A 20,362-nucleotide genomic window follows, 5' to 3' on the forward strand; every position below is an offset into this window, starting at 1 on the left:
ACACCAGCTTCATGGTGCACGCAATTCGAATTTGTGTTTTATAAAATTATAAATTCCTTTTTTCCTGCGGGTCATCAAAATCACTCAAAAACAGCAGGAACTGAAAATGGTAATTCAGCCAATGCCAGGGTCCACCTGATCATCTAACGAACTGCAAGCATCACTATGAAAATGATCATGTTTGGAAATTGGATGCTTCTCTCATTTTGAAGACCCACCGTATTTTCCAGTCAGAGCTTTTCCAATCTTGCATTTTACCTCGAAGCCATGGCCTCTCACTCAGTGAGGTGAATGCTGAATTTGACCCCATAGAAAGTCTAGGTTGAAACCCCTTCTGTATGTCTGGCTTTTATGATCTCGTTTGGGGACATAGCAGAACCCACCTTCTCTTGGACTAGTCCCATTCCTGTGACTTTACTGAGAGAAGAAATTGTCAGCAAGAATGACAGATTGTCCTCACTCTCTTCTTGTTCCTTTTCAGGGGATCTGTATTTTGAGAAAGCTGTGAATGGTTTCCTTGCCGATCTCTTTACCAAGTGGAAGGTATGTTTCCTCTTATGCACTCCGTCTCATCGAGCAAATGTTTTTCAATGCAGATTTAAAAAATACACTGTTTCTATTAAACTGTATTTCATTGAGGTATCTTAGCGAAAGCCTAAGTTGATGAGACTCGATGTAAATTACTTTAATCGCCTTGACATTGTAAAAAGCATTTATGAAAAACCCATAGTTAATATACCCAATGTGGAAAGACTGATAACTTTCCCCCTTAAGATCAGGAACAGTACAAGGATGCCTGCTGTCACCACTAGTTTTCAACATTGTCCTAGAAGTTCTAGCCAGAGCAACAGCGTAAGAAAAAGAAATAGTGGCCCTGGCCGGTAGCTGGGTTGGTTCGAGCACCATCCTGAGATGCCATGGTTGTAGGTTTCATCACCGGTCAGGGCACATCCAAGAAGAAACCAGTGAATGCACAAGTGGAACAACAAATCTATGCCTCTCTCTCTCTCTCTCTCTCAAATCAATAAATAAAAAAAATTTGTTAAAAAGAAGTATTTGAGGTCACACATGTAGCAGAAAAGAGCATGGAGTCTGGATTCAAATAGACTGGGTTTCAAATTATGGTTCAGCTCTGATTAGCTTCTTTATATTTGAGAAGAATTCAGTCTCTCTGAGCCTTCGTTTTCTTATCTATAGAATCGAGATGATAATAATAGTCACTAACTCACAAGGTGTTTTAAATTAGCTGCACATAGTCAGGTCTCAGTAGGGTCTGGGTCTCAATGTAATCTAAGTCTCATCCTCTTTCTTCAGCAACATAGGGAAAATGTCCTCCAGCTCTGAAGGTTAAAGAAAATAGAAATTTATGCTTGCCCTCAGAGAACTTACGGAGATTGGATATATGTACATTGGGGCCTTGACTTACGAGTTTAATTCGTTCCGTGATGGAGCTCGTAACTCAAATTACTCGTATGTCAAATCTTAAAGTGAACGAGTGAGACACGTTATGCTGGGCTGATGTTGTGGCGTTCACTGTGACGTTCGCTGCGTCAGCTAGTGGTGGGGTATCTGAAGCTGGCTTGTAACCCGAATTTTAGCTCGCAACTCAAAGCAAAAAATCAGCCGAGAGACGGCTCGTATCTCGAAAAACTCGTTAGTCGGGACACTCGTAAGTCAAGGCCTCACTGTATTTGAAACAGCAGCTAACCATACATTTTTTTTTATTATTATTATTATCATTATTATTATTTTAACTATACATTTTAGGGGCTAGAATGTTATTTACTTTTGAGTTTGGACCTGGAAGGCGGGCTCCCTGTTGCAAGCCAAATTTCATGCCACCTGTAAACACTCCACTTCCTTGGTCTCCAGGCTCCATGGGAGTGCTTCTTCTCGCTAGTCCCTATCCCAGTCCAAAGGGAATGCATTGCCTTGGCTTCAACCCCTGCCTCTCGAGCAGCCCCCAGTCCTCATCCTATGACAGTGACAGGATGTGGGGGTGTCTTTGAGTCTGACATCCACCACCAGCAGTTCTGTTCACGTTCCCTAAACTGCACGTATGTAGAAATTAGAAAACACTGCCTGGCCGGCGTGGCTCAGCGGTTGAGCATTGATCTATGCACCAGGAGGTCACGGTTTGATTCCAGGTCAGGGTACATGCCCGGGTTGCGGGCTCGATACCCAGTAGGAGGCGTGTAGGAGGTAGCCGATCCATGATTCTCTCTCATCATTGATGTTTCTATCTCTCCCTCTCCCTTCCTCCCTGAAATCAATAAAAATTATTTTTAAAAAAACAACAACACTGACGCAGATATAAATACCATGATCCTTAGACACTGGGCTGGTCTATTTCATGCCAAATCAAGAGCTGGGAGGCAGGGACCTCTACTTTTTTTGTGATTTGCAGCTTTCAAGGCATTTACCACGTGCCTGGAGCTTGAGGGAACTTGCCCAGGGTCACGTAGTTCTAAGTCTCAGCGCCAGGGCTGAGTCCAGCAGCGCTCTCTTCATCGCCTTGTGCAACCTGTAATTACCTGATGTTATCTGAGACTGTCTACCCACCATGCCTCCTAGCACTGAGAATGCTGCGTTCATGCGGGCTGCTTCATGTGAAGGAAATGGAATAAACCTGAGCCTTCTTTTTCTCTACTCATGCCTAGGAGAAGAACTGTAGTCATGAAGTGACAGTGGTCCTATTTTCTAGAACTTTCTATGATGCAAAATCGCTTGGTGAGTACGTCTTTCTCCTAGTTCTTTTTTTGTTAAGCTCATTCATTCCTTATTATCTTCTTTCCCTTTGCTCCATCTTGCTCACCCTTCCTGTTCAACGGTCGGTTAAGTGGCAAATAGCACAGCCCCTTAGCGGGTGCAAGAAGTCCGTGGGCTGTGATTCATCTTAAACCAACTTCATAGACACATCATGCTATTTATTTATTTTTGTGATGCAAATGTTCAACCCAGAAACATGGGAGCAGAGAAACTGAGTCTCTCTTTTCAATCTCATCTTTGTTTTCTCTGTTTCAGATGAATTTCCCGAGGTGAACCGAGCCTCAATTCGGCAGGATCACAAGGGGCGATTCTATGAAGACTTTTATAAGTATGTTTTGGGTCCTTCACTAGAAACCCCTGTCTTTGCTTCTTGGTGGTTTCTTTCCTAACTTTTTTTTTTTTTAATTAACCTTTGTATTTTGGAGTAATTTTAGGTTTACAGAGAAGTTGCAGAGATAATCTAGAGAGTTCCCATATACCCTTCCCCCAGTTTTCTCTGTTAACATGTCAGAACCAAGGTACATTGGTCAAAACTACAAGAACATTGCTATTCACTGAGTTTCAGACTTTTCTCAATTTCACTAGTTTTCCATTTACGTATTCTGTTGTTCCACAGTCCAGTCTAGGATACTACATTGCCTTACGACTCCCCAAACTTTTTGTGGGAAATATTTCAAACTTGCAGAAAAGAATGAGTAATATAATGAACCCATATACCCAACGCCTGGTTTTAACAGTTGTTATATTAGCTTCATCTGTTCTTTTTGTGGCTAAATTATGTTTGAGAGTAAATTATAGATATTATAACATTTTGTTCCTCTGCATATCTCAAGAGTAAGGGCATTTCCATGTATAATCACAGTGTAATCACATATATACCCACAATTTTTTTTAATCATAATCACCTTTAACAAAATTAATAATAATTCTATAGTATTATCTAATATCTAGTACATATTCAGATTTCCTTTTTTTTTTTTTTTTTTTTAATTTTTTTATATCTTAAACAGATTTCCTTAATTGTCTCCAAAACAACTTTTTTGTTTGGTCTGCTTAAGCAATTTCCCCTGTCTTCCCTCCCCCACCAAGTGTTGACTTAATGGAGAATCTGAGTCAGTGGTCAGGTACATGCCCTTAACTGGGAATCAAACCCACAGCCCTTAGGTGTGTGAGCTGACACTGTAACCACTGAGCAACACCAGCCAGGGCAAGGCCATTTTAAAATATTTTCTTCGTTTCAATCTATGTGGCTATTGACATGATTACATTTCTTTGTTAATATTTGTTAAATGTACTTGACTTTATCACTTATAATTGTGTGGTAAAGCCCCCTAACTTTGGGAATCCCACCTATCTTCTTTCCTTACAACCCTCTAAGGGACCTGCTGTCCTGTGAGTAGTAGTTGACTGATATCTGTTTCATGATGATGCTCCTTTCAGAGTGGTGGTGCAGAATGAGAGGAGAGAAGAGTGGACGTCACTCCTGGTGACCATTAAAAAGCTCTTCATCCAGTATCCAGTGTTGGTGCGACTGGAACAGGCAGGTACTGCATCCATGGGGTAGAAGGTGCAGCGGGGAAGAGAGGTGTAGGACGAGGCTGGGAGAAGAAGAGGTTCACGCTTGTTCCCCTTCCAGTGCTGTGTGTAGATTCTGCTTCCATCAGGTTTCTTTAAAAAAAAAAAAAATTTTTTTTTTTAATTGATTTCAGAGAGGTAGGAAAAGGGAGAGAGAGAGATAGAAACACCAACGATGAGAGAGAATCATGGATCGGCTGCCTCTTGCACGCCCCACACTGGGGATCGAGCCTGCAACCCGGGCACGTGCCCTGGCTGGGAATCGAACCGTGACCTCCTGGTTCCTAGGTTGATGCTCAACCACTGAGCCACACTGGCTGGGCTCAGGTTTTTGCTTCTGGTTGGGTCCGATTGCTCATTACACATGCAGTAGGTTCGATAATGTCCCCACTGCAGGGTGTGGGGGTGTCCTGTGGAGCCAGGCACCTTCAACTTGCTTTACAAGACTTTCTCATGAGCTGTTTTCCTTCTCTTGTGTCTCTCGCTTCAGAGGGCTTCCCTCCAGGAGACAATTCTACCTCAGCACAAGGGAACTACCTAGAGGCCATCAACCTGTCCTTCAATGGTGAGTGAGTTCAGCGCCACCATGAGCAGGCATCCTGCTGACCGCGTGACTCTGAACTTCTCTGTGTCGATGCCAAAGACCCAGGCCTGGTTGGTGATGTTCACACCCCCCTGCCCCCCAAATTAATTGAGAGCATTAACTTCTGACGGCCAAAATGTAGCTCTTAGGTCTTCTGCTGGGAACTTAACTTGCTGTTCTCATCTGTTTCTCAGGGTAACCTCAGAGTAAAGCGCTGGGGGATCCTCTTGGGCTCTTTGTTTTACTAAACTATATTCTTACTCTTTTTCACCCCGGCCCTCAGCTGCTCCTAGGCAATTTTTTCAATCAACTTTTTAAAAAAATTACAAAAGTGACCTGTGTGCCTAGAATTCAAATCATGGAGAGGAATAGTGAAGAAATTCTCCCCTTCCTGCCACTGTCAGGCTCCTTCCGGGAGAGGCGTTGTTAAGAGTGTGGCGGGATTTCTTCCTGATGTTTGTCCCTACATTCCTCTGTTAGTTTGCAGATACCAGAAACCTACTAAATTCATTTCAACAAAAAGGGAAGTTTACTCTACAGGTACAGGGGCTCAGTGGAGCAGCCGAGAAAGGCCTGAACCCCATGTCGAAGAATGTGGGGACCAGGGTGGCTCTGGGAAGCGCAGCGGCAGGAATTCCTCGAACTGTGTTCATCTCCCAGCCACCCTGGCTCTGCTCTCTGTTCTGAATTCCACGTTCCCAGCAGAGAACATCTGATCGGACCAGCCCCGGTTAGGCATCTGTCTGGCGCCGACCAGCGGTGAAAGGGACCCTGGGCACTTCACTGTGCATATCACCCTCACACGGCCTGCACTCGGGCGCTGGGTATTCCAGAGCCTGGGGTCTTTTATTAATGAGTCTTCTGTCATATTTGGATATCACTGATTTTCCATAGTGAGAATTTCACAGGCCTGAAATAAAAATTAACTTTCGGTTCTGGCCTATCTCTTTTAAATATTGTCCGAAATTAGTATTTGATTCTGTTTTTTAAAATATATATTTTTATTTATTTCAGAGAGGAAGGGAGGGGGAGAGGGAGAGAGAAACATCAATGATGAGAGAGAATCACTGACCGGCTGCCTCCTGCACGCCCCCTAATAGGGATTGAGCCTGCAACCCCGGGCATGTGTCCTTGACCGGAATCAAATCCGGGACCCTTCATTCTGCAGGCCAACACTTTATCCACTGAGCCAAACCAACCAGGGTAGTATTTTATTCTTAGAAGTTTTAATGCTGCCTCATTTGTGGAAACTAATGACACGAAGTTTGAGCCTATAGGGCTGGCTGCACAAGGCAAGTATCAATGGAGAGCAATGAACAAAGGCGACAGTGACATAGTCTTGTGTGAGGCAGTTCTTAATGTAAAAGGGGAAAGGCAGGCATGTGTGTGACCAACTAGAAACCAGGTCAGCATGTGGCAATTGCTGTGGTAACGATACAGGTAAAATGCTCCAAGAAGAGAGGGTCTTGCCTGTGGCTGGTTTCCCAAAAGCTGTAACATCTCCATTGGAGGATTTCTTTTGCTTCATTTCCAGTGTTTGACAAGCACTATATCAACCGCAACTTTGACCGAACTGGGCAGATGTCCGTGGTGATCACGCCTGGGGTGGGTGTGTTCGAAGTGGACCGTCTACTCATGATCCTGACCAAGCAGCGGATGATAGATAACGGTAACGCTCCCTGGGAACTGCTGACTTCCCCTTAGAACTCAGCTTCCCCTGGCTCTGTGCATCGGAGGTCGGGGAGTGTGAGTGGTGTCAGGCAACAAAGAATTCCATGGTCAGAGTGGTTTGGGAGAACTTGGGTCATACACATTTAAGCCCATTCCCTAAGTTCAGATTTTTTTTTTAATATGTTTTTATTGATTTCAAAGAGGAAGGGAGAGGGAGAGAGAGATAGAAACATCAATGATGAGAGAGAATCATTGATCGGCTGCCTCCTGCAGGCCCCCTACTGGGGATCGAGCCCGCAACATGGGCATGTGTCCTTGATCGGAATCAAACCTGGGACCCTTCAGTCTGCAGGCCGGTGCTGTATCCACTGAGCCATGCCAGCGAGGGCCCTAATTTCAGATTTTAATATGTCAGGGTTCCCTGCTTATCTCTAAAGGGCATACCTGGTGCCCTGAGTTTCCCAAACATATTTGACACTGGGGAGCCCTTGTGGGGGTGATGGTTTCCAGGAACCAGTGTCCATCAGCCACATGGGGAAGTCCCATCAGATCGTCCAGTGCAGCCCTCCCTCCGTGGGGTGCTGTGCTTCCCCAGCTCGCACCCCGGGCCCCCATTTCATCTGTGCTTCCACCACAGGATGGGGCTGGGAACGGAAATCTCAATTGCCAGTAAGGACGTCCTGTTAAGTGACGGGGATCGTCTGGCTTTTCACGGAGATGACAAGGTTCCTTTCCCTGTCTGGCCTTGACCCTGGTCATGGAGGCCTGGCTGTCTGTGTGACAAATCGTGATCTGCAAGGCAGGCAGATGCTGACTGTCAAGCACCAAATAGTGGCAGGTGTGACAGACCGGGGAACAGGAACAGAGAAAGAACAAAACACATCTATGTACTTCTTTGCTGCGTAGGCAGCACAGGGGGTTTTCGTGGCACGGAAAGTTGGCTCTGCCCCAGACCCCGACCCAGTGAGATAACCTCGATAATAGATGGGAGCACTGATCTCCGCCTCTCCCCGCCTCGCCTCTCCCCGCCTCGCCTCTCCCCAACCTCTTTTTGTTTTGTTTTTTAGGAATTGGTGTGGACTTGGTGTGCATGGGGGAGCAGCCGTTACATGCCGTCCCGTTGTTCAAGGTGATTCGGTTTTGGATCGCTTACTGAAAGCCAGTTTCCAGGGCTGGGATGGTCTTGAGAATAGTTTTCATTAAAAACAAGAGTTGGGCTGGGGGGCGGGGGAGGACAGGGGCAGGCTGTAGAGGTGAATGGGGGGAAAAGGAGGACCTATGTAATACTTTCAGCAATAAAGATGAAAAGAAGGAAAAAGAGAAACAGAAGTGGAGCAGTCGCCTGGCCTACTTGTTTTCGTAGCTGATCTGTGCCTGACTTTCTTGCTTGCAGCTGCATAACCGGAGTGCTCCTTGCGATTCCCGTCTGGGCGACGACTATAATATTCCTCACTGGATCAACCACAGGTGGGCGTGATCTTGACTCGTGGTATGTGACCAGAATGTCAGATAACTTCCTTGCCATTTTCTCTGTAAAGTCTCTTGTCAAGATGCGGAAAGCAAAGCTCTAACAGTTGCTTAAAGCTTCTCTATGTACATGCCCCACCAGCGTGGCTCAGTGGTTGAGCATCGATCTATGAACCAGGCGGTCACAGTTTGATTCCCGGTCAGGGCCCAGCATCATGTCAAGCATCTGGGTGAAAATTATTATGGCGTAAATAGATTTATCTCTGCCAAAAGAAGGAAATTCTAATCCAGTTAGGAATCAGAACTAGCACGAACACAATTGAAAGCATAATTACTGCTTTATAGTAATTACAAAAGAAGTTAGAATCGGGGAGACCAGGGAAGCCTGAGACAAAGGCATTCACGAGGCGGCTGATCCAGGGCTGCGATTTCAGCTGTGTCTTGAGGTTTAAAAAAGAAGGGGGTTCATGCCCTAGCTGGTTTGGCTCAATAGATATAGCATCAGCCTGCGGACTGAAGGGCCCTGGGTTCGGTTCCAGTCAAGGGCACATGCCCGGGTTGCGGGCTCAGTCCCCAGTAGGGGGCATGCAGGAGGCAGCCAATCAATGATTCTCTCTCATCATTGATATTTCTACCTCTCCCTCTTCCTTCCTCTCTGAAATCAATAAAATATATATATTTTTAAAAAGGGTGTTTAGATTGATGACCCTGTTTGTTTCTTTCACAGTTTCTACACCTCCAAAAGCCAGCTCTTTTGTAACAGTTTCACCCCCCGGATAAAACTGGCCGGAAAGAAGGTAGGTGTCACCCACCAGCAGAGCCATGAGGGACTGTCACACACCCAGGCGGTTATTTTGGTCCTGAGATACTCCCTTCCCCCCGGGGAATAAATGAGTTTCAGAAATTGTTTTTAGAACTTTTTACAATTCCCCACATTAAATAACAAGGCAAACCCCCATATGTAAGAAATACCTTTGACAAAAATATGGCCAAAGAACTATTTTTAGTTTTTAATAATAAAAAGAACTATTTTTATTATGATGTGACTGGTGTGTTCACGCCCTGAGACCTCCCAGCTACCGGCAGGGACAAAGACAGGGACACATGTTGCAGCAAAGGGGAAATACGTTAAAAAGATCACATCCTAGCAGGTCATTAAAGAAAGGCGCGTTCAGACAGGAGTGGGGACTCATTTTTTTGCTTACCAAACCGAATAGGTTTAAAACCTATTAATAATTAGACCAAACGTCTGTGAAATGGGTACGTGAGTATCTGGTTTGTGTCCGATTCTTATGAAAAGCAGTGCAGCGTGTGTATGAAGAGCAGTGCAAAAAGTCATGCCATTTGAAACATCATTTTATTTCCGGCCACGTGGTCTCAGGAAATAACTGAGGACATTGAATCTGAGTAGACCTTGGTCTAATATTGTTTTTTTTTTAAATATGTTTTTATTGATTTCAGAGAGGAAGGGAGAGGGAGAGAGAGATAGAAACACCAGTGCTGAGAGAGAATCATTGATCGGCTGCTTCTTGCACGCCCCCTACTATGAACCGTGGTTCATAGGTTGACGCTCAACCAGTGAGCCACGCCGGCTGGACTAGTTTTATTCATAATAGTGACAAGTTGAAAATAATAAGGAAATAGCTAAATAAACCATGAAATATCCACTCAATGGAAAATATTTGCAGCCAATAACAATGCCACTCTTACGAGTCTGAAGAGCTGACCTTAGACTTCAGCTCTGCCACCTGCTAATCGTGTGCCTTTGAACAAGTCCCTTATTCTCTCAAGAATTAAATAGCCTCCCCTGTGAAGTGGGGTCCGGGGGTCCCCTGGGTAGAGTTGTGAGAGCAAACAGGGTATGAGGCGGGAGGAAAGGCCCTGGCAGGGCTGGAGGCCACGGTAGGCAGGCGCCTGGCGTGCGCTCCCGCCTTCCCATCAGTGTCAGGGGTGAGACGGTCTCCCCCCTGGGGAGCGGCCGCCTGCACCGTTGTGCCTTGTGGTCAGTCCTGTTCCACCAGGGAGGGGAGCAATTAACTCTCTCTTTATTTCCTCAGCCTGCCTCCGAGAGAGCGAAAAATGGCCGTGACACGTGTGAGTATCTTCCTCCTTTCGTCTATTTAGAAAGAGTCAGCCTGCCATGGCAACAGAGGATGTGAGCTCACATAACAGTTCACAGCCACGCTGGGAGACCTGGGTTCCTAAACCACCTTGTATATATTTGTCCTATCAGCTGCAAGATGGATGGTAATGACAGGCCAGTTGTAGGGCTCAGGGAGAACGTTTGAAAGTACGAAACGTACATAGGAAGATGATATCGTAAGAGTGGGATTACAGAAGAATGAGGTACTGCCATCACCTTGCCTCTACTTAGTGTTATACTGTTCCTGCATCCTTTGACATATAAGTCATATGTCTCAACAACCTGGTGAATGGTTATCATCCTTTTTAAAAAAATGTTTTTGTTAATTTTTAGAGAGAGAGGAAGGGAGAGGGAGAGAGAGAAACATTGATGTGAGAGCAGAACATCTACCAGCTCTCTGCTGCCTACCGGGGATCGAGCCTGCAACCCGGGCCTGTGCCCTGACCAGGAATCGAACCAGCAACCTTTTGGTGCACAGCAGGATGCCCATTCAACTGACCCTCACTGGTCAAGGCATCTCTCTCTCTCTTTTTTTTTTTTCTTCAGGGGGAGATGATGATGATGATGATCATTATGTTTTGCAGATTTTGATGAAGACCCTTGGAAGACATCTGGTTGAAATTAGTTTTGGTGACAATTCGTATTATTTGTGTGTTTCAGCTCTTGGGACTCCAAAAGAAGCCGAGAATGCCCTTCCCATCCAAGTAGACTATGATGCCTACGACGCTCAAGTGTTCAGGCTGCCAGGCCCATCCCGGGCTCAGCGCCTCGCCACCTGCAGGTTTTCTGCCCGATTCCCTTGGGGGTGGATATAAAAACTGCTTGAGAAAATGTGAGGTCTGGTGGGGACCTTTATGAGAGCAACCTTGAAAATGTTTTCAATTCAAATTAGCCAAATAGCCGGGGGTGGGGTGTGGGCAGGCTGGAGAGGATGGGGGTTCTCTGGGTCAGCCATTTTGTTAGCTCTGTTTGCTGTAACGTATTGTCCCTAATAAGGAGAGCATTTTTCTGCTTTTTACTAGACACTCGGACATCTCATTGGGGATTTTTTAATATATAGTTTTACTGATTTCCAAGAGGAAGGGAGAGGGAGAGAGAGAGAGAGAGAGAGAGAGAGAGAGAGAGAGAAACATCAGTGATGAGAGAGAATCATGGATTGGCTGCCTCCTGCACGCCCCACACTGGGGATCAAGCCTGCAATCTGGGCATGTGCCCTGATCGGGAATCGAACCCTGACCTCCTGGTTCATAGGTCGACTCTCAATCACTGAACCATGCCGGCCAGGCTCATTGGGGACTTTTGTTACTGGTTTCCCAAGTAGGTTGGGCTGGTGACAGGTTTGGGGGCAGCGTCCCTTCCTTGGCGGTAACTTGTCCTCTCTCCCGGGTCAGGTCTGTGCGCGAGCAGGAGAGTCACAGTCGAAAGAGTGCCAGCTCCTGCGACGTCTCCTCCAGCCCTTCCGTGCCCAGCCGGGCGCTGCCCACGGAGGAAGTGAGGAGCCAGGCTTCCGATGACAGCTCCCTGGGCAGGAGCGCCAACATCCTCATGATCCCTCTCCCCCACCTGCACCAGTATGAAGTCAGCAGCTCCTTGGGCTACACCAGCACGCGAGGTCAGAGCCGAAGCCCGGGCCGAGCTGGGCAGAGCTGGGTGCAGCTTCCTTCCAGCACTGAGGGGTGGGGGTTGGGGGGTTGTGGCCAGATGTAAGTCCACGTTTAATGATTTCCCTGCCAGTGCAGTGAGTACAAACCACCTGAGCTGTCCGTCTGTGTGCCTACGAGGAAAACCAAGCAGGTTTAGCGAGCACATGGACTGTCTCTGCCAGGGTCTGGCCCGCTGGTCATCCAAATATATACATTTTATTGTTCCTCTCACATGCAGAACATACCCACCCCATCTCCACGGGAGGCAATTCAAGTCCTGCCCTTGACGTATACCAGCTTAAAGTGCAGGGTCTTTAAGTCTAGGCGATGTGTGGTCCTCCCCGTCAGTTTGGATGTGGCTTCATTGGGCCAGTCATTTGGGGACCGAGACTAAGTGTTTAAAAAGCAAACACACCCACGGTTTCATTTCTCCCTGGTTTGGTGCTTTTACTCATTTCCCTCACTGCTCGGCATGCGTACTGTCCAAGGTTCTTGGCAGCCTTGGCAGAGCGGACTGCCTGGTTCTGGTTCCTCTGTGGCTCTGTGCTTGTCTCCGTGTCTCATCTCTACCGTAACCGGCAGATGCCCTGGAGAACATGGTGGAGCCGCCGCAGCGAGACTCCAGCGCGCCAGGGCGGTTCCACGTGGGCAGCGTGGAATCCATGCTGCACGTTCGACCGGGGGGCTGCGCACCCCAGCGGGCGCTGATCAACCCCTTCGCCCCCTCACGGATGCCCATGAAGCTCACGTCCAACAGGAGGCGCTGGATGCACACCTTCCCTGTGGGTGAGTTGGTGGCTCAGGAAAGAGCCGTGGCCGGGTGCTCCCAGGCCTGGTCCTCAGCACCAACAAACCAGGGGGCCACGGTCAAGTATCCAAGCTCCTCTGGTACCTGGTGCCCCGCCTGTCAGATGGGGTCGCCACGCCCCTTTGCCTACCCCGGGGGTTCTCGTGAGGACCCCGAGGGCACACCTGGGAATGGGCTTTGTGACTGTAGCGAGCAGTATAGAGCCGAGGGCTTCTGTTGTTCTGTTTGAAAGAGACTGTGCTTTGCCACCTGCTTTCTTTCCTAAGACTGATGGCACTCATTCTCGGTCATTCCTCCCTCTCCTGCCTCTCTCTGGGTTTTATGCAGCTGTGGCTGGAATGCACCTGCAGCTGAATAGGCTCTTGCTGGGCTGGGAAGGGACAGGTGCATGAAACGCCAGGGTTTTTCCTGGAAGCCATCCTGCTGAACGCCTGGAAATGTCTAGTTGTTATTATTATTTATTATTATTATAATTTTCTTGCGTTAGTGTTAAATAAGTGAGCAGTGGATCTGGTTCTTTCGGCTGTCATTGGGGGTCATTCTCAGTCCCCTTCTCGCCCTCCTGATCGCTGTCATAATCAGTCACATGATCTGTTTTTTTCTGGGTCTCTTTCTTCCCATTGCTATCCCACTGGCTCTCTTCGTGTTCTCTTGGGAGAAGGACTATTGGTGTTTCTCCCATGACTCTTCGCTCTTCTTGCTTCTGTGCTTTTCCTCCAACACCCGACACGCAGCACTTCACTGAAACAGTATCTCCAGAGCTGCATCCTCCGCCCGCCTGGGCCTCTCATCGCCAGGCCCTCCCTTGCCGGGCTTCCCAACTGTCACCATCCTCAGAGGTTCTCTTCTTTCCCAAGCTCATCGCCTGCACGTGTCTTGCCTCTTGCACGCCTGGGGTTTCACACGGATCCTTTCTTCCACCTAGACCTCCTCTCTATCAGCCTCGCTGACTTCAATGCTCTGAAACTTCTTTCTCTAAAAAGCAGACTGGACTAATTCTGATGATCTACCCACCTTTTTTGCGCTTATGTATCTTCTGCTTCTTCGAGTCACAGTTGTTGCTATCTTATATATTAGTCGAATCCTTGGTGTTTCTTTCGTTTTTAAAATATATTTTTATTGATTTCAGAGAGGAAGGGAGAGGGAGAGAGAGAGAGAAACATCAATGATGAGAGAGAATCATGGATTGGCTGCCTCCTGCATGCTCCACACTGGGGATCGAGCCCACTACCCGGGCATGTGCCCCAACCGGGAATCGAACCGTGACCTCCTGGTTCATGGGTTGATGCTCAAGCACTGAGCCACACCGGCCAGGGGAGCCATTGGTGTTTCAGTTGTGTGGTCCTTTTCATGTGGTTCGTGCTAACCTTCCTGGGAAGGGCCTTTGCCTCCTATACTTCTGTATTTCTCTGTGGTGTCTCAGTTGGACACACATGAGAAAGAGGCTCTTGAATATTCTTAGGCTGGACAGGGTGACAAACACGAGGCCACACGGGAGGATGAGTTCAGCTCTGAAGAGCAGACGTCCTGTGTGGGAGCCGAAGGGCCACGGGGATACCGTGCCTCTGTGTGTGTGGTCTGTGGTGTGCTCCTTCAATGGCTGCAACACCCGCATCCCGGCAGCCAGAAGGGAGGAAGATCGACGCCAAGTGCACAGCACGAGCTGTCGGGTGGGGCTGATGCTCAGGGGGTCTTTGTCTGGGTAGGACCATCCGGAGAGGCCATCCAGATCCATCACCAGACCCGACAGAACATGGCGGAGCTGCAGGGCAGCGGGCGGAGGGACCCCACCCACTCCTCTGCAGAGCTGCTGGAGTTAGCCTATCATGAAGCTGCTGGAAGGTGAGAATGTGCACCGGGCTCCGGACGGTACCCCGAGACCACCCTTCGGCACCCAAGACAATGCGCAGAACAGACCACTGACACAGTGTCACGTTGATGAGACTGGAAGAGACAGTGTAAGATCAGGGTCAGCGTCACTCCCTTCAGTGGGCCAAATTCAAAGCAAACAGCCTGACATTTTTGCCAGAAATTTTGCCCAGGCCCTGCTTTAGTGGAGGTGTAATTGAGAGCCCAGTTTGTACATCTCAGACATGAATGCCTTCTAGTCCTTGGTCAAGGCTGACAAAGGGTGCCGAGACCGGTGATTCTTGCTGTGTGTGTTGGTCAGGCAGCCTCTGACTTTTGTCATTTTGGTCACTGAGAAATCTCACTGCTGAATTTAGAATAAATCAATGCTAAAAATGGTGGAAATCAAGGTCTGTGTTTTTAAAAACAAGCCTTTTTGAACCAGAATTCTGAATGCATTAGAGCAGCGGTTCTCAACCAGTGGGTCGCGACCCCTTTGGGGGTCGAACGACCCTTTCACAGGGGTCGCCTAAGACCATCGGAAAACACGTATATAATTACATATTGTTTTTGTGATTAATCACTATGCTTTAATGATGTTCAATTTGTAACAATGAAATTGGGGGTCACCACAACATGAGGAACTGTATTAAAGGGTCGTGGCATTAGGAAGGTTGAGAACCACTGCGTTAGAGGCATCCAAAGAGACTCGGTCCAGGAAGAAAGCCATTGAAGCCTGGACAAGCATGAGCCCGGGTTACGCCTGGACTCACTGTAATGTTTTAGGCAACACTTTGCAAAGAGCAGTGTTCGACCCCATTCACTCACCTCATCATCCCCTGGGATGGATGAGGGATACAGACCGACGTGACCATCTCTACCAGATGAACTTGCTGCCTCTATTCGAGCACCTCACATCCTCCTGTTGGTGTTAGCAGGGGAGGCTTAGAGCAGAAAGGGCAGGCGGTCTAGCCTTGGCAATCGCAGGTGAGGTGCCAGGGCAGGAGGGGCTGGTCACAGGAGGCCGGAGCTGGCACAGGACCACGCGCCGCGGCCTGGTAGCCTGTGACACGGATCCCAGCGGTTGCCAGCCTGGGACTGGGTGGCTGAATAGCCAGTCCTGCTTTGGATGACGACCCCTGGGATGCAGGGTGAGCAGGATAAAGGAGGTGAGGATCTGCACTAAGCCGGGTGGCTGGGCTCTTCCCCGCAGGCACAGCTCCTCCCGCCAGCCCGGCGACGGCATGTCCTTCTTGAACTTCGGTGGGACGGAAGAGCTTGCTGCCGGCCTGCTTAGCAACAGCGGCGCAGGTAACCGATCCAGGAGGCGACAGAGCCGGGACGCTCGGAGCAGGCTCGCCCGGGGACCAGAAAGGAAGGGCCGCGTCTATTTTGGGATCATGTCAGCCACAATTTGGGGCGACCTATTTAGAAGCAGTGCTTTATAATGCATGGAATTATAAATGGGCCGCACGGTACATTTTTAGCCGGGAACATGCTGGTCAAGCCGCATTTATCTTCGGTCTGTCAGCCAGTCGTGACCGAGGATGACTTGGGAGCTTCGTGTTGAGGGCAGGGCCAGGGCCAGGGCAGGAGAGATCTGTGCTCCCGAAAGAGCTTTCCATTGTGTGTGTGTGGGGGCCGGGGGGCCCTCCATAAGAACAACTAGGAGAAGCCCAGAGGGGAACAGTGTGGTGTATTTTGTCCTCTTCTTTCTTTGCATTTCTTGTTCGGCCGGTGTGGCTCGGTGGTTGAGCGTGACCCAGTGAACCAGGAGGTCACGGTTCAATCCCGGGTCAGGGCCCAGGCCCAGGTGGTGGGCTTGCCTCTGTCTGGAACATGCTTTTTCTCTTTCTTCAACCCCTGATTCTGCGTGGGAAATGTCAGCTTGGTCTTTAGGAATCAGCTCCAACAACGCCCCTCCTTTGCGGCCCTCTGGTGCTCCTGTCTCCCCCTCATGCCTTCCCAGGAGCTGTTAGGCATGTGTCCACAGCGCTTCACACGCATGACCCCGTTGTCCCACTTGGCACGTTCTGATCCCATCGCTCCCGTGTTTGTCGCTCCACTCGCCTGAAAGAGCTTATCTCTGTTCGCCCCCACAGTGTCCCCACGCCCCACATGTATTGACAAGTGACGTACACTTCCAAGGCCAAGCGGCCATGTGTGAGAAGCATCTGAATGACCCACAGAGTTACTCTACTTGGCCTGCGAGTGTTCAATTACATAAATATGTTCTAGAATGTTTAGCACCTTACCGTAGAGAAGGCGTGGGACCTCGGGTACTGTAGTCTGGGTAATGTATGGGTAATGTAGAGAAGCAGGCTCATCCTGACTCTTGCCCTGTCCCTTTATGACCAGTAGCATGTGTTTTCAAAGGGGTCAGGGGTCATCAGAGGTGATCTGTAGCGTTGAACTCCCACCTTTGATTTTGTGCTTCCTGGTCAGTCGTGTTAGCCAGCCATGGAAAGAAACGCGATCAAATCATTCTGTGTTGCCATGTGCAATAAGCAGTTCATGTCAGATTTACCTTCAGGATAGATCTAGAATCTTCCCATCACCTCCACCACTCGCTCGGTCCAATGTAACATCGTAACATCCATCATCTTTCGCCTGAATTAGCTCAGAAGCCTGCTAACTTCCCTTCCATACAGAAACATTAATGATGAGAGGGAATCACTGATCGGCTCCCTCCTGTACAACCCACACGGGGGATCGAACCCACAACCCGGGCATGTGCCCGGCCTGGGAATCGATGCTCAACCTATGAGCCACGCCGCTGGGCTAGAGCTTTCTTTTTTGTTGTTTATGGCTGTATCTCTAGAGTTTAAAACGGTTCCTGGCACACAGCAGGTAGCTGAGTGAATGCTGAGAGCCTTCTGAGGTTAGTTTTCCCTCTACTGAAGGTTTTTCTTCTCTCTTTTAAAACCTTTAGCATTGATTCTGGAACAGTTAACTGGATTCCTTTCCTCACAGCATCGGACGGTCTTTTTCTGCCTTGCTTGGTGTGGAATTGACTCCTTTCAGCCATCCTCAATCCCCATAGAGCACTTTCTTCATACCCACTGAACTCGTACCCGTTCCCGAAATGTTTCCTGAACGCTAGGCGCTATGCTAAGGCCTGAGGAGAAGCCAAGTGATTCGGACACCAATCCTCACCTCTGGGAGCTCTGGCTCGGGATTCTGTTGGAAGCAGTTCCATGGGGGGAAGGGGTAACAATCATGGAAGTAAAGCCCTCGTCCTAGCCAGTTTGGCTCAGTGGGTAGAGTGTCGGCCCATGGCCTGAAGGGTCCCGGGTTCGATTCTGGTCAAGGGCACATATCTCAGTTGCAGGTTCAATCCCTGGCCCTGGTCAGGGCGCATGCGGAAGACGCCCAGTCGTTGTGTTTCCCTCACATCAATGTTTCTCTCTCTCTGTCACTCCCCCTCCCTTCCACTCTCTGAAAAAAAGAGAAAGTAAAGCCTTCTTGCGGGGAGCTGGACTGTGAGTGGTTCCAGTGGTACCGTGTGGTTTGAACATGTGACCTACGACCAGAACTAAGTTCCCAGCCCGACTCCTCATGGCCTTCGGAGTTCGGCCTTCAGCCTGGGCTGCGCCTCATCAGTTTAATGGGCAGAAAGGCCTTCCCCTCCTCCCTGCCTGCCCACCCGCCTCGCCAAGTTGCAGCCATCAAAAGTAGATCGGGTTCCCTGAGGGCAAAATGTCACATTGGGTTCTTGTTTGGGGACAAGGTGGGGTCTAAGCAAACAGCTAGTTCACATTTCATTCATTAAAACACAGACGACCTCATCCGTGACCTCACCCTCACCCCCTGGGCTTGACAGTCTGCACCACCTGCAGGCACTCGGGCATGACTCAGGTCTTCTGCGCTTGTACCGAACTCCTAGCGAGTCATGGCTCCCAGGAGGTGTCTCTGTGGGTTTCCCTCCTGGCTCCGTCGGGTTTCATTCTGAGCTTTGTTGGCTGGAGCCTGGCACCTGGGTCATTCCCTTGTTTTTCACACTCGGCCCAGCAGTGGGTCTGGGCAGATAGTTTTCACCCCTCTGCTTCTTTTAAAAAATCTATATATATTCGCCCTCGCCAGTCTGGCTCAGTGGATAGAGCGCCGGCCTGCAAACTGAAAGGTCCCAGGTTCGATTCTGGTCAAGGGCACATGCCAGGATTGTGGGCTCAGTCCCCAGTAAGGGACTTGCAGGAGGCAGCCAATTAATGATTCTCTGTCATCATGGATGTTTCTATCTCTCTGTCCCTCTTCCTCTCTGAAATCAATAAAAATATATTTTTTAAAATGTATTTTTTTATTGATTTCATGTTTTGAAAGGAACATTTAAATATTTACATGTGTGTTTTAAAATGAGTTCTATTACATTTCTGTTAATAAATTGTATTTCAAAGAATCTGTTTTTCTTTCAGCCTAGTTATAGGTGAAATCATGTGTGTTTTCTCTTCAGGTAGTGAGCTTTGACATCATACTTCAAACAGCCATGATTTGGGGAAGGACGAAATTTAAATAGGTCATTTTATGCTTGCTAAAGATTGCTTTTATGTGTGCTAAAGATTGCTTTACTTTGTTTAAAATGACTTTGGAATGCATCCCTTTTCTTCCTGAAAGTGGTAAGCTGCTTTTTGCAAGGTCTCAGTGGGCAAAGAATAATAGTATTGATAACCTCAGAGTCACGTTCTGGCTCGTTCCCCATTTTTAGAGTGATCCTTTTTCTGTGACTGATTCCTTCGTGCTGTTGGAAATCCTCAGCACTTGGTGTACATCTTCATTTTTACCTCTAGTTTGGGGCTTTTTAAACCATGACTGGTCAGAGCTTTTCTTGAAGAGTGAGCCTCATTAAAACCAGCTGTTTTCCTCTTTCCATAGGGATGAACCCCAGGACCCAGAATAAGGATTCGCTAGAGGACAGTGTCTCTACCTCTCCCGACCCAAGTAAGAGGGGCGGCTGGCTGGGGAAGGTGGAGAGGAGGTGGGGGTGTTGACAATCCACATATAACTTAAACAGTTTTTTTATTGACTGATTGATTTTAGAGAGAGGAAGAGAGGGAGGGAGAGAGAAAAAGAGAAGAGAGAGAGAAACATTGATCTGTTGTTCCACGCATCCCACAGCCTTGGCCGATCAGGACAATGCTCCAACCAACTACCTGGCCAGGGCCATGTTTTGAATTCTTGAAATGTTAATGAGTTAACAAGACCTGTGCATAGTCAAACTCACAGAATCAAAGAGCGGAATGGTAGCTGCCAGGCGCTTAGGGAGGAGGAGGAAATGGGGTGTTGCTAGTTCATGGACGTGAAGTTTCAGTAAGGCAAGATGAGTAAGTTCTAGCGCTCCGCGGTACAACATTGTGCCCAAGTTAATAATACTGTGTGGTGCACTTACTTGAAAATGCATAAGAGGGTGGATCTTGTTTTAAGTGTTCTCACCATAATAAAGTAAAATTGAAACAAAAAATCAGCCCAAGGCCTGTGTGGGTCATGGAGTTGGGCCGATTGTAGGTCAGATCAGATTCCCCAAGGCAGCGGTGCTGATGGGGCATGTTTCCTGCTCTGACTGAGCACCCGGCCCTCCTCCTGTCCGGCAGCCCCGGGTTCGGTGGGACCCGTTGCACTGGTCGGGGTGTGTCTACATGCTGGAAAGTCGCCTCAGCAGAGAGGGTTCTGGTCCTGTCACCGCTGGGAGGTCAGGCTTGGCCCGCTGTGTAAGGGGTTGGTGAACACACACAGCTGCCCCGAGGAGGCAGGGTGAGGGCTGCTGAGGCAGCAGAGGTCAGCCACACTGAAGGACACAGCGCCGTGCAAAGAAGGAGGATGGGGTCTCGCCCGGGGCTCGGGCAGAGGCGTGGAGTGTTTCT

The 20,362-nt window shown here is 48.5% G+C and overlaps 1 protein-coding gene across 1 annotated transcript in view; it reads left to right on the forward strand.

The window, feature by feature from the left end:
* Positions 1-398: 398 nt before the first annotated feature.
* Positions 399-20,362, forward strand: part of LOC102433006 (GATOR complex protein DEPDC5) — a gene marked incomplete at its 5' end in the record, with an annotated part of 49,618 nt that continues 29,654 nt past the window's right edge. Inside the window, 16 exons of the mRNA XM_023745008.1 lie at positions 399-543; positions 2,661-2,730; positions 3,025-3,097; positions 4,210-4,313; positions 4,835-4,909; positions 6,462-6,596; positions 7,666-7,727; positions 7,992-8,065; positions 8,793-8,862; positions 10,123-10,159; positions 10,869-10,989; positions 11,600-11,820; positions 12,434-12,637; positions 14,366-14,501; positions 15,721-15,818; positions 19,377-19,442. Of these exons, the coding sequence (XP_023600776.1) occupies positions 399-543; positions 2,661-2,730; positions 3,025-3,097; positions 4,210-4,313; positions 4,835-4,909; positions 6,462-6,596; positions 7,666-7,727; positions 7,992-8,065; positions 8,793-8,862; positions 10,123-10,159; positions 10,869-10,989; positions 11,600-11,820; positions 12,434-12,637; positions 14,366-14,501; positions 15,721-15,818; positions 19,377-19,442 (1,691 nt within the window). The remainder of the gene's footprint in view (positions 544-2,660; positions 2,731-3,024; positions 3,098-4,209; positions 4,314-4,834; positions 4,910-6,461; positions 6,597-7,665; positions 7,728-7,991; positions 8,066-8,792; positions 8,863-10,122; positions 10,160-10,868; positions 10,990-11,599; positions 11,821-12,433; positions 12,638-14,365; positions 14,502-15,720; positions 15,819-19,376; positions 19,443-20,362) is intronic.

Source organism: Myotis lucifugus, unplaced genomic scaffold (genome assembly GCF_000147115.1).
Source record: "Myotis lucifugus unplaced genomic scaffold, Myoluc2.0 scaffold_509, whole genome shotgun sequence".
Lineage (NCBI taxonomy): Eukaryota > Metazoa > Chordata > Mammalia > Chiroptera > Vespertilionidae > Myotis > Myotis lucifugus.